The sequence below is a fragment of the Carlito syrichta genome, unplaced genomic scaffold, assembly GCF_000164805.1.
Source record: "Carlito syrichta isolate Samal-C Ts95f unplaced genomic scaffold, Tarsius_syrichta-2.0.1 Scaffold123562, whole genome shotgun sequence".
Lineage (NCBI taxonomy): Eukaryota > Metazoa > Chordata > Mammalia > Primates > Tarsiidae > Carlito > Carlito syrichta.
In genome coordinates this window covers 60,988-73,326 of record NW_007067658.1, presented here as the reverse complement: position 1 = coordinate 73,326, position 12,339 = coordinate 60,988, and the positions used below count along the sequence as shown (strand labels likewise).

At 38.9% G+C, this 12,339-nt stretch overlaps 1 protein-coding gene across 1 annotated transcript in view; it reads left to right on the top strand.

Moving 5' to 3' along the window:
• Window positions 1-12,339, top strand: part of GLG1 (golgi glycoprotein 1) — a 64,113-nt gene that overhangs the window by 4,454 nt on the left and 47,320 nt on the right. Inside the window, exons 2-3 of the mRNA XM_021707721.1 lie at window positions 1,474-1,560; window positions 6,495-6,710. Coding sequence (XP_021563396.1) covers window positions 6,534-6,710 — 177 coding nt within the window. The 5' untranslated portion in view covers window positions 1,474-1,560; window positions 6,495-6,533. The remainder of the gene's footprint in view (window positions 1-1,473; window positions 1,561-6,494; window positions 6,711-12,339) is intronic.

Here is a 12,339-nt window from a genome sequence, read left to right as displayed (position 1 = left end):
CTCACCTCAGCCTCCCAAAGTGCTGGGATTACAGGCTGAGCCACCGAGCCCGGCCTGTCCTGCTTCTTAAAAACAGATCTGGTCATGTCAACCCTTACTTTCTGTTCAGTGATTCTCCATTACTCTTAGGTTAAAGTTCAGGCATGCCTCATGAAGGCTTCCTGGCCTGGCCCCTTGCCTCCCTCTCCAGAGTCAGTCCTCCATTGGCTTTTCAGTCCTTTTAACATTCCCTGCTCCGGTGCCTGCCCTTTCATCTACTTAAAATAGTCTTCTCCTCCCCCTTTAATCTGACTGCTGCTGCTAACCTTTCAGGTTTCATCTTCGCACTTTCTCTGGTAAACCTTCTCTGACCAAGCTCTCTAGGCCTCCAATCTGGGGTACTTCCCTTTGCTGCTGTGGCAGCTTGTAATGCCTTTAGCCACATACTTGATCACACTCCTTGCCATTGACCATGGCCACCACTGGACAGTTGTCATCTTTCTCTTTGTATTTTATCTCCCAGTTCTTAACATAGTGCCTGCTACATAGTGCATACTCGATAAACATTGACTTCTGTTTCCTCCATAGCCTACCTATGATGCTCCTTGAGGTTAGACTGTGTGTGGTCCATCATAAGAAGTGCTAGGCAGATGTTTGACTGTGAATGACTGACTGTATTTTTTTGTCTTGGAATATAGCAGCCAGAGAGAAAGGAATGTACCTCCCTACTTAAAAAAAAAAAAAAAAAGTCTCTTCATGTTCTACATCATCCAAAGCTCCTGCTCTGCCTCTCGATCTGAACAGTTTAAAAGGCTCATTTTTAGTACTTTTCAGAAACTGGATTATTTATTGAAATGTTTTTACTAAAGCTGCAAAGATAAATTAAATCAGTCCTCACCTGTGAATAATAATGGCTTTAGACATTTTCTAGTTTAAGACAGAAACAGTTCAAATAGTGGGCTTTATGGTGTATTTGTCAAGTCAGATGTTCTAAAGAAATGAAGATAGATGAAGCCAGAAACTAACCCCATACAACTCTTCTTCATAAAACTGATATATGAAAGCAATGTTGATTGTGAAGTCTGAGGCTAAATGCACCAAATCTGAGCTTCTGTGTTAGACTTTTTGATTTAAGCAGAATTTAGCTTATATATTTATGTTTTCTCTGAAAACCTTATCAGTGGTTTTAATTTTTTTCTTGATTTTTTAATCACTTTTAATTCACAGCTTTTTAAAAATCGTTTTTTAATTAAAAGATAAAAGCATATTTGAATGATAGTCCTTTTATTTTGTTTGCATCTTTTTTCCTTATATCTAAGAATGTGATAGCATTTTATCTTACTCTATTTGCTACCCTATGTGAATGTACCTTATCTGATCTGAATAATTGGTTTTTGTCTTTTAAAGTAACCATTGATGATAAATTTCAAACTATTCTAACTGGAGCTTTTTTTTCTTGTTTTGTTTACTTGTTTTGTTTCCTCTTATATCTAGTTGTTATGGAATTATAAGCTGAACCTAACTACAGATCCCAAATTTGAATCTGTGGCCAGAGAGGTTTGCAAATCTACCATAACAGAGGTAAGTTGTGAGAGAATTTTGTGCATATTTAATAACTTAGGAGATGAAATTATATCTGTTGACCAGACCAGTCATTATGAGAGAAATGACTCTGTTACTTTACTTTTCTTGGAATTCACATCCGTTTTAGTTGACAGATAGGAAGGGGAGAATGTAATTAGACTCTTTTTGTTAACATCCACCTACACTTATTAGGATGCTATTGATTGAGACAGTGGTAATCAGGTTTTGTTGGTCCTCAAACAGCAAGTAAAACTGCTGAGGTTATCATTGGTGCTCTCACTGAGACATTATATAACCTGCTATGTCTGAGACATTATACAACCTGCTATATCTGACGCCTATAAAAATGGTTATAGGAGGCCTGTAAACCTTCCTGTTTGGCTATGCACTTAGAGCAGTTGAACAACATAGACATTTACTTCAGATAATAGGCGTTAGTATTAAAAAGGTTAAGACTATGATTGTGTATATTGTAAATTGATATTGAGTATAAAGACAAAAACAACTAATAAAAATGTATAGCACTGTACAGATGCTAATGGGGGAAAGTTTTCATTTATTTATTCTTTATTTCAATAGCTTTAGGGGATACAAATAGTTTTTGGTCTGGGCTTTGAGTGTACACACCACTCCCACCTGTGCATATTGTACCCGGTAGGTGATTTTTGTCCCTCTACCCCTTTCCCCCTCCCCCTTCTCAGTCTCTAGTGTCCTCCATTATACCATTCTCTATGCCTTTGCAGATCCTTAGTTTAGTTCTCTCTTATAAGTGAGAAAATGCAGTGTTTGATTTTCTGTTCCTAAGTTATTTCACTTAGAATGATATTCTCCACTTCCATCCAAGTTGCTGCAAAGGACATTACTTCATTCATTTTGATAGCTGAATAGTATTCCATAGTGTATATATGCCACATTGTATTCTCCACTGATTGGTTAATGGGCATTTAGGTTGATTCCACATCTTTGCAGTTGTGAATTGTGCTGCAATGGACATGTGGGTGCAGGTGTCTTTTTTTAAAAATATAACAACCTCTGTTCCTGTGGGTAGATACCTAGTAATAGGATTGCTGGATCAAATAGTAGATACACTAGAAACTTTTAAAAATTATTTATTTTGGTTCAGTGTAAACAACAAATAATATTAGTGTACAATTTGGTACTTTAAATTTCTTTTGTGTTTTTGTAGGGGTTTTTTTTAATCAATAATGGAAACTCCAGAAAGTCAGAGCTTCTACGTACTGAGATAGGAGAGTCACAGAGAAAACAGTTGCTATTTTTCCACCCCAAAGTTAACAGTCACAGATCTTGCAAGATATTACTGTATCCTCAAGCTGATCCTATTGATGACTTAAATCAGGGTTGCTATCTCCAGAGCTTTAAGAACGATCCTATCCCACCCAGATAAAACATCAGCTTGTGTTTCTCACTTATATCATTAATAGGGTCTTGTAGAACCTGTTTTCTTAGACTTTCTAATACTGGATTAGATATGTTTTATTCTTTTAAAGCAGAGACCCTTCATATTTACCTTGTGGCTTCAGAATAGAATAGCATATCTTTTAAAAATTTATCTTCAGCTTCTAGTTTTAATATTCTACATGTCATTCTATAGCTATATTACTAAACCTCTAGCTTTAAAATACCAGGGGCAAAGGTGTTTTTGCTTAATAACAAAAAGAAATACAAACAAATGGTTCCCAGACTTGAACTTCAGATGTTTTATATTCTCTATATATTATGGAACTATCCAATTAAAAGTAGACTTTTTAGAAAGATACATTGGGACACACACACACACTCATTTGTTTTGCTCCATTTTTGTGTCACCATTAAATATAGGATTTAATTTGATTGCCCTGTGGAAATTTGGTTCAGAGTATATACATATTCACTAGAATAATTTCACTCTTTGCAATAGGCTGGCTTCTTTATATATGTAATGATGGTCTTCTGTGACTTTTTGGGGTATTCTGGTTTTGTAAAAGATTGAAGTATAATGATAATAACTCCCTCCCAACGAGTAGATTATAATGGAGTCAGGGAAGTTAAATAGCAGCAAGAACATAGTTGACAGCAAACATTTTATTCTACTTACTTCTGTATTCTTTCTTAATTCTGGAATCCTGCTTCTAGGGAGAAAAATATTACCACAAGACTACCTGCAAACTGCAAACCAAAGTCATTTACTCTTTAGGATTAAGCTAAATACTGCCTGCTTTCCTCCTGGCTCATGTCAAAAAATAGAATGACTGCAGCACTTTTCTTTCTTTCTTTTTTTTTTGAGTTGGAGTCTCACTCTGTCGCCCAGACTGGAGGGCATCCCGGCCACTGCAGCCTCGACCTGCTGGGCTCCGGCAGTCCTTCCGCCTCAACCTTCCAAGTAGCTGGAGCTATAGGCGCGCTCTACCATGCCAGGCTAATTTTTGATTTATTGTAGAGATGAGGTCTCACCAGGTTGCCCAGGCGGGTCTCGAACCCATGGGCTCAGGCAGTCCATTCACCTCAGCCTCCCAAAGCACTGGAATTACAGGCTGAGCCACCGAGCCCAGCTGACTGCAGTACTTTTCTAACAGGACCGTATGAATCTGCTCCCAGCCACTTCAGTTTACTCCTATTTTAAAATAGTTTGATGATTTAATGCTGTTTTTTGCTATTAATCTCAGAAGTTTAATAAGATAAAAAGGAACAATGCTGCCAAGCAGAATGGTTGAGAAAAGTGTAAACTTCTCATTCAAACAGTACACCCTGCTGTAATCGGTAGTGAACAGAAACACAAATAAGTACTACATCTCTATTTCAGCAAAATCTCAAGTGATTGAAGCTAAATATACGTTTAAATTTCTTATTGGGGCTTTAGTTCTAAAATGTGCTGTTGTTTTTTCTTCAATTTTTTTTTTTTGAGTTGCAGTCTCACTCTGTCACCCAGGCTGGAGTCCAGTGGTATACTCAAGGCCACCGCAACCTCGACCTGCTGGGCTCAGACGATCCTTCTGCCTCAGCCTTCCATGTAGCTGGAACTACTGGTGCACACCACCACACCCAGCTAAGTTTTTGACATGAGCCACCACGCCCAGCTTCTCTACTTCATTAAGTTTTAAAATCCAGGTGTCTGCCACTGTTCTGTTTTTTTGTTTGTTTGTTTTTGATTGTTTTGAGTCAGAGTCTTACTCTGTTGCTCCAGCTGGAGTGCAGTGGCACACTTATAGCCACTGCAGCCTCGACCTACTGGGCTCAGGCAATCCTTCCGCCTCAGCCTTCCAAGTAGCTGAAACTACAGGCACATACCCTCACACCCTAATTTTTTTATTTATTGTAGAGATAAGATCTCGCCAAGTCACCCAGGCTGATCTCAAACCCCTGGATTCAGTCGTCTTGCCTCCACCTCCCAAAGTGCTAGGATTGCAGGTGTGAGCAACCTCATCGACTTGGTTCTGTTTTTTATCCAGGGTTTTTTCTGTGGATAAATTACAAATGCTAGGATTTTCAAGTAGCTATTTCTCCTACCTTTCACTTTTTAAACAATTCTGTTTTATTCAAAGCAACCTTTTCCTGGAATTACACTTATGGCCCTCTTTTTAGGCATCACAAAAAATTGCTCTAAGTTAAGCTGAAAGAGTTTTATTTACCTTAACTGTTGAAGATCTCTTCCGCCTCTGAAGCCACTGTGAGACTGTTTACTTACTTAAATTCCCAAGTTTCCTTCTTTAAAAGTAAACACAATTTTCTATCTTGAACTGAGTTTTTGACTTGGTCTGGGTTTGATACTGGAGCTAGACATGAAAAAATCCTGTTGTCTATACGATAATTCATGTGTGGTATGTCTTTTACCCAGCACCTTTTGGAAAAGTAGATTATATTTGTTATGCACTGTGTGTATACTTATGATAAATGGGGAGAATGGTCTATACTGGTTTCAAAAAAATCAATAAAATACTCCTTTCTTGTTTATATTCAAAATAAACCTTTACATTTGGTTCCTTGGTCTTGTCAAAACTGCTCCTTCTGTCTGTTTTTAATTTCCCCAAATGCAATAGGCTTTTTTCAAACAACTTTCTCTGCTTTCTAATTCAAGCTTATAATCCTATAAGTAGGTTTCACTTTTTTATGCCTGAATTTCAGCATTTTGGGGTAGTTTGTTTCACTAGCATTTTGGGATTTAGAAGGCACTTTGCAGGAACACTGCCGTGTGGAATCACTCAACTTGATCCACTAGATCGTATGTGTAAACCACCTAAACTAGGTTTGCAGTAGCTTTCCCCTTCCCAAACTTCTGACCAGACCGCACTGAAAACCATTTTAAACGTGTTTCCATTCCAGACCACAGTCGTTAGGTTTGGATTCTACTAATTTCAGAAACACATGTTCAGATCCGTAGTTAATTCAGAGAACATTAATGTCATGCAAGAAGTAATAGTATACCTTCCCTTCTCTCTCTCCTTGGCCATTAGGTTTGCCTAACAATAATAGTTTGCTATGTAGCTTGTCTTGGGGTATGCAGCTAGACTTCACTTTTACACCTGTTTTTCAGACCTCTAAATTCATCTCCTCACTGTCTACTGCATTCTTTGTATGGTTGAAAGGACTTCTCAACAGGACCATGCTTAAACTGTAGCCGTTAAAAGCTCTTTTTATTCCATTCAGAAGTGAATTTTACCCAAGCATTTGGATATGTATGTATTTTTTGCAAAACATGTTAATCAGGTATTTTCTACAAGGCATAACAATCTGAGTAGGAACGGCACACTGCTTTTCTTTGAAATGAATGTCTGTCTAAACATTTTCCTTGAATGTATTTGTAAACATTTTTCTCCTTTTCTCCCAAATAAAGATAAGGGAGATCAACAAGAAAATACCAGACATTTTCTCTTTCATAAAGTTGTTTGATACAAGCATGGAATACTTGTGTAAAACAGCCAATTTCTTTTGAGCAGCTTAAAGAATGTGCTGATGAACCAGTTGGAAAAGGTTACATGGTTTCCTGCTTGGTGGATCACCGAGGCAACATCACTGAGTATCAGTGTCATCAATATATTACCAAGATGACAGCTATCATTTTCAGTGATTACCGTTTAATCTGTGGCTTCATGGATGACTGCAAAAATGACATCAACATTCTGAAATGTGGCAGCATTCGTCTTGGAGAAAAGGTATCTAATACTACATAGGCTTCACCAAAGGGGTCTTAAAATTTTGGGACATGAAAAGCTTTGTATATTTGGCATGAGAAAAATTTAGGACTAAAGTGGACTTAAAGTTGAAATTAAAGAAATTTGCCCAGACAGCCCAGGATTTAAGGCTAATTAACCTGTGGATATTTCATGTGTTTGTAACAAAATGTTTCAGTACTGTAGGAGGAAGTAGAGGAATTAATATCTGCTAAAATGATATTATTTCCTGGCGCAGTGGCTTACGCCCATAATCCCAGCACTTTGGGAGACTGAGGTAAGAGGTTTGTCTGAGTCCATGGGTTCAAGACCAGCCTGTGCAATTGGCGAGACCTCATCTCTACAATAAGTCAAAAAGAAATTAGCCGGGCATGGTGGTATATGCTTGTGGTTCCAGCTACTTGGAAGGCTGAGGTGGAAGGATCGCCTGAGCCCAGCAGGTCGAGGCTGTGGTGGTTGTAAGTGTGCCATTGCACTCTAGCCTGGGCAACAGAATGAGACTCCAACTCAAAAAAAAAAAAAGGAATGGTATTATCCTTCCAATATTAGGCCAGCTATATATTGCATTTCTGGTAAAGGAGAGGCCTGAGTTCTCTAATCTTTCTTTACATATGCCTCACTGTTACCATAAAAAAAATACTTAGCAATTACAGTAGTTGCTCTGCATCTCTAAAATGAAGTATTTAAATATTTGAAAATTTTAAGATATGTGAAGGTACTTCTAGATTGTCAGGAAAAAAGGTGTTCTGTAAATCCAATGTATTATTAACTTCATCTCAGAATAACTGATTTTCGTTAATGACAGAAAAGAAAATAACTACCTAGGTAGTTTCTTCTTCGTCAGTTATATCTGGTCTTGTTGTTGGGCTTATTGATCTAATGAATAGAAGGTCACAACGGAAGTTTGGCCAGGTTTATTCTGAATTTTTTTGCTTAGCAAAAATGAAAGAAACTCTTGAAAGTAGCAGATGCCAGTGGGAGATACAGTCAGAGACCCATGGCATCAGCTGTTAACTGCTGCTGTTCATTAATCTGCTGTTCAGGAAATATAATGGAAAATAAAACTCATTTGTCTTTTTGCCCTCTATCTATTCATGATTTGCAGGCCTCTATCACTGACAAAGGGTATGAGGTGTTAGGATCCTAAAACTGAGCACTCCAGTTCAAATGAAGGGGTTATTGTCTGGCTCTCACCAAAGCCCCAATGCCCTTTCCCTCATATCGGCATGGGCCTGGTCACTTATCATGGACTACCTCTGCGTTGGTCTTGAAGGCTCTGTGAGCTTGACATAAAGCTTTCACGCAACTGAAGAAAGGCCAGTTTTAATAAGGAGGCAGCTTTTTCTTCTAAGCAAGCTCTAGACATGGTACAAAAGCACTTAAGTCACCCTCATGATTCAGGAAGCTCCTGTGACTTTATTTAGGGTATTGGAGATTATATTCAGTTCCAAACCTCACTTTTAAAATCCCTACAAAGTGTTTCCAACATACTTTCCAGGAATCGTTAATGACACGTTTTCACATTTGTGATGATGAGTGGTCCACATTGTAAAATAGATCATTACAGTTCCTCTGTCGTTGTAGTAGCTCTTGCCTATTGACCACCAAGGTAAATTATTGGTGATTAGCTTCCCTCTAGCCCTCCAAATTGTCAGTAGTAAACCTGCTTTCAAGTATGGGTATGAGTTTTTTTTTTTTAATAATATTTTTTATTATGGTTTTGTGGGGGTGTATGAGTTATTAAGTCTGCACTGACTGAAATGATTGTAGCAAATAACACCACTAGAGCCAAAAGATGACAGGATTATTTATTCAACGTAGAAAGTAGCAAAAAAAGTTTCTATGGACCAAAGATAAAAATTATATTTTATACCATTTAGGTAAAATTTCTGTTTATACTGGATCACTGTGCAGCTTCAAAGGCTTTCTTTTATTTTGGGGACAGTGAGATGGACTCATGCCTGTACTTCTGGAAAAGCATGTTCCTTCCTACATTATTCGCTCTGGTGTTACAGCCAAGTTTAAAAATGAGGGAGGCATGTCCTCAGCTCTTCTTTGCTTTTTCTAACTATAGTTTGTTTCTCTGAAACCAGTTATTTAGATATGAAAATTATCCTGAAAATTAATGAATTGGCTTCTGAACTCAAAAGATCAGGCTCACCAAATTCAAAGTTGCTGCCACTGAAGCTTGAAAACTCTTCCATGATTGACTTTGAACTGACTTCCTCCAAAAGTCAGAGGAAAAGAGTCATGGTTAATCTGTTTGTACCCTGCCTCTGTGTGAACATATAAATGTTATGATTTCTTTTTTTTTTTTTTTTGAGTTGGAGTTTCACTCCAACGCCCAGACTGGCAGCCACTGCAGCCTCAACCTGCTGGGCTCCGGCGATCCTTCCACCTCAGCCTTCCGAGTAGCTGGAACTACAGGCGCGTGCTACCACGCCTGGCTGATTTTTGATTTATTGTAGAGATGAGGTCTCTCCAAGTTGCCCAGGTGGGTCTCAAACCCGCGGGCTCAGGCAATCCACTCACCTCGGCCTTCCAAAGCGCGGAATTACAGGCTGAGCCACCAAGCCTGGCCAAATGTCGTGATTTCAAAGTAAGATTTCAAATGTTAATAAACATAAATTTTAGAACCAAGAAGTTATATTAATAAAATCTTTAGTTTAGTTTAGTTTTGTTTTGTTTTTTGAGTTGGAGTCTCGCTCTGTCGCCCAGGCTGGAGTGCAGTGACATGCTCAGTGTCGACTTCCTGGGCTTCAGCGATCCTTCCGCCTCAGCCTTCTGAGTAGCTAGAACTACATGTGTATGCTACCACGCCAGGCTAATTTTTGATTTATTGTAGAGACGAGGTCTCGCCAAGTTACCTGGGCTGGTCTCAAACCCACGGGCTCAGGCAATCCACTCACCTCAGCTTCCCAATGTGCTGGGATTACAGGCTGAGCCACCGAGCCTGGCCAATCTTTAGAATTTTTAAATAAAAATTGTTCAGATAAAATAGGCAGATTTATAGTCATCTGAAGAAAAGAATCTGGCCTTCAACAGAGGAACTTAATCGTAGACATGTGCCACAGTATTACTGCGTGTATATGTTTTTCTCAGTAGTTATATAATTTTATTATTTCCAGTCTTTGTCAATTATGTTGAGTAATTCAGACATTCTTATTCTCCCATTATCTTGTGAAGTAGGTCACAGAAGTCACTGGAAGCCTTAAAATAGAGAATGATTTATAGCAGAAATGAAAACTGAGTTCCTGTCTATTATTTTGAGATTAGTGTTACACTTTCTCTGTCTCTCTGCCCTCCCACCCACCTTGTTGTAAGGTCAAGGGATATGGGGAAGAAAAAATACTACCTATCAAACTTTTAAAAATTGATCAAAACACTGGCAGTAGTTTTCAGACATTTTTCTACCATAATAGAGTTAATAAAAATGTATTGTAAGTCAGGCCTGGCACAGTGGCTCATACTTGTAATTCCAGCACTTTGGGAGGCTAAGATGAAAGGATCACTTGAGGTCAGGAGTTTGACACCAGCCCGGGCAACATGGCAAAACCTAGTCTCTACAAAAAATTATTTGAGTGTGGTGGCATGCGCCTATAGTCCCAGCTACTTGAGAGCTGAGGCGGGAAGTTCAAGGCTGCAGTGATCTGTAATCATACCACTGCATTCTAGCTTGGGCGACAAAGACGCTATCTCTAAACACAAACAAAATTTTTAAAAGTGTATTTTAAGTCCATTTATAGGTTCATTTTTATGCAGATATCAAACCTGTGTATTAATAACTTTTTAAAACCTAAATGATTTTATTTTCTCATAGATACGTTGATGTGTGGTTCATCTCACTGACTTTCATTTATATTTAGTAATTAGCCATACAGTCTTTTTTTGAGTCAAAGTCTCACTCTGTTGCTTAGGCTGGAGTGCAGTGGCATGCTTGTGGCCACCACAGCCTCAAACTGCTGGGCTCAAGCGATCCTTTCACTTCAGCCTTCCAAGTAGCAGGAACTATAGGCATGCACCACCATGCCTGGCTAATTTTTTTACTTATTGTAGAGATGAGGTCTCACTAAGTTGCCCAGGCTGGTCTTTAACCCTTGGACTCAAACATTCCTCTCCAGAGTGCTGGAATTACAGGCTTGAGCCACCATGCCCATTCTAGCCATAAAGTCTTAATTGTTAAATATTTCTATGTAATTCAGGCACCTATATATCTGTTTACTTATTTATTTATGAGTTGGGGTCTCACTGTGACCCAGGTCTGAGTGCAGTGGCATATCACGGCTCACCACAGCCTCAACCTTTTGGGCTCAGACAATCCTTCTGCCTCATTCTCCAGAGTAGCTGGGACTACAGGGATGCGCTACCATGCCCAGCTAATTTCTTATATGTTTTGTACAGGCGAGATCTCACTATGTTGCCCACACTGGTCTTGAATACCTGGGCTCAAGCAGTTCTCCTGCCTCAGCTTCTCAGGATACTGGCATTATAGGTGTGAGCTGCCGTGCCTGGTTTATTTCAGTTATTTATTCAAATAAGCTGAATTTAAAAAGCTCAGAAACTTGGAGGAGCTTCTAAAATACCTTTATTTGAAAAAAGTATCTATCTGAAAGTTACAGTCTAGCAGGGGGGAGAAAAGCATATAGCAGAAGGATGTGATGACCTAATAACAATATGTAGTGCTACAGTTGATATACAGTCACACATTGCTTAATGGCACAAATGCTTTCTGAGAAATATATCGTTAGGCAATTTCATCATTGTGTGAACATCATAGAGTGTACTTACACAAACCTAGATGGTGTAGCCTACTACACACCTAGGCTGTGTGGTATAGCTCATTGCTCTTAAGCTACAAACCTATACAGCATGTTACTATAGTGAATACTGCAGGCAGTTGTAACCAATGATAAGTTTTTGTATCTAAACATAGAAAAGGCACAGTAAAAATACAGTATTATGATCTTATGGGACCACCGTCATGTATGTGATTCATCATTGTCCATAATGTCTTTGTATGGTACAAGACTATTTATAACGTGACAGAATTATTGTTGACTTCCACCAGTCTGTTCCTTTTAACTGCTTAGATCCTCATAGCTTACTCCATTTCTTCCTTAAATTCTTTGGCAAAATGATACCTTTCAATGACTCCTACTCTGACCATCCCATTTTAAATCCAAGTACTATAAGTTATTATGTGCTACGAAAATTTATATAGGAAGCCGGGTCTGATGGCTCACGCCTGAAATCCCAACACTTTGAGAGGTGTAGCTGAGAGGATTGTCTGAGCCTAGGGGTTCAAGACCAGCCTGGGCAATTTGACAAGATTTCGTCTCTACAATAAATTTAAAAAAATATTAGCTGGGCATGGTGGCGCACGCCTATGCTTCCAGCTACTTAAATGACTGAGGTGGAAGGATTGCCTGAGCGTGCCACTGCACTCCAGCCTGAGCTACTGAGTGAGATTCTGACTCAAGAAAATCTTTTTTTGTATAGAATATTGTTTATAAAAATCTCTTGTTAGCTGGGCTCGGTGGCTCAGCCTGTCATCCCGCGCCTTTGGGAGGCTGAGGTGAGTGGATTGCCTGAGTCCGTGGGTTTGAGACCC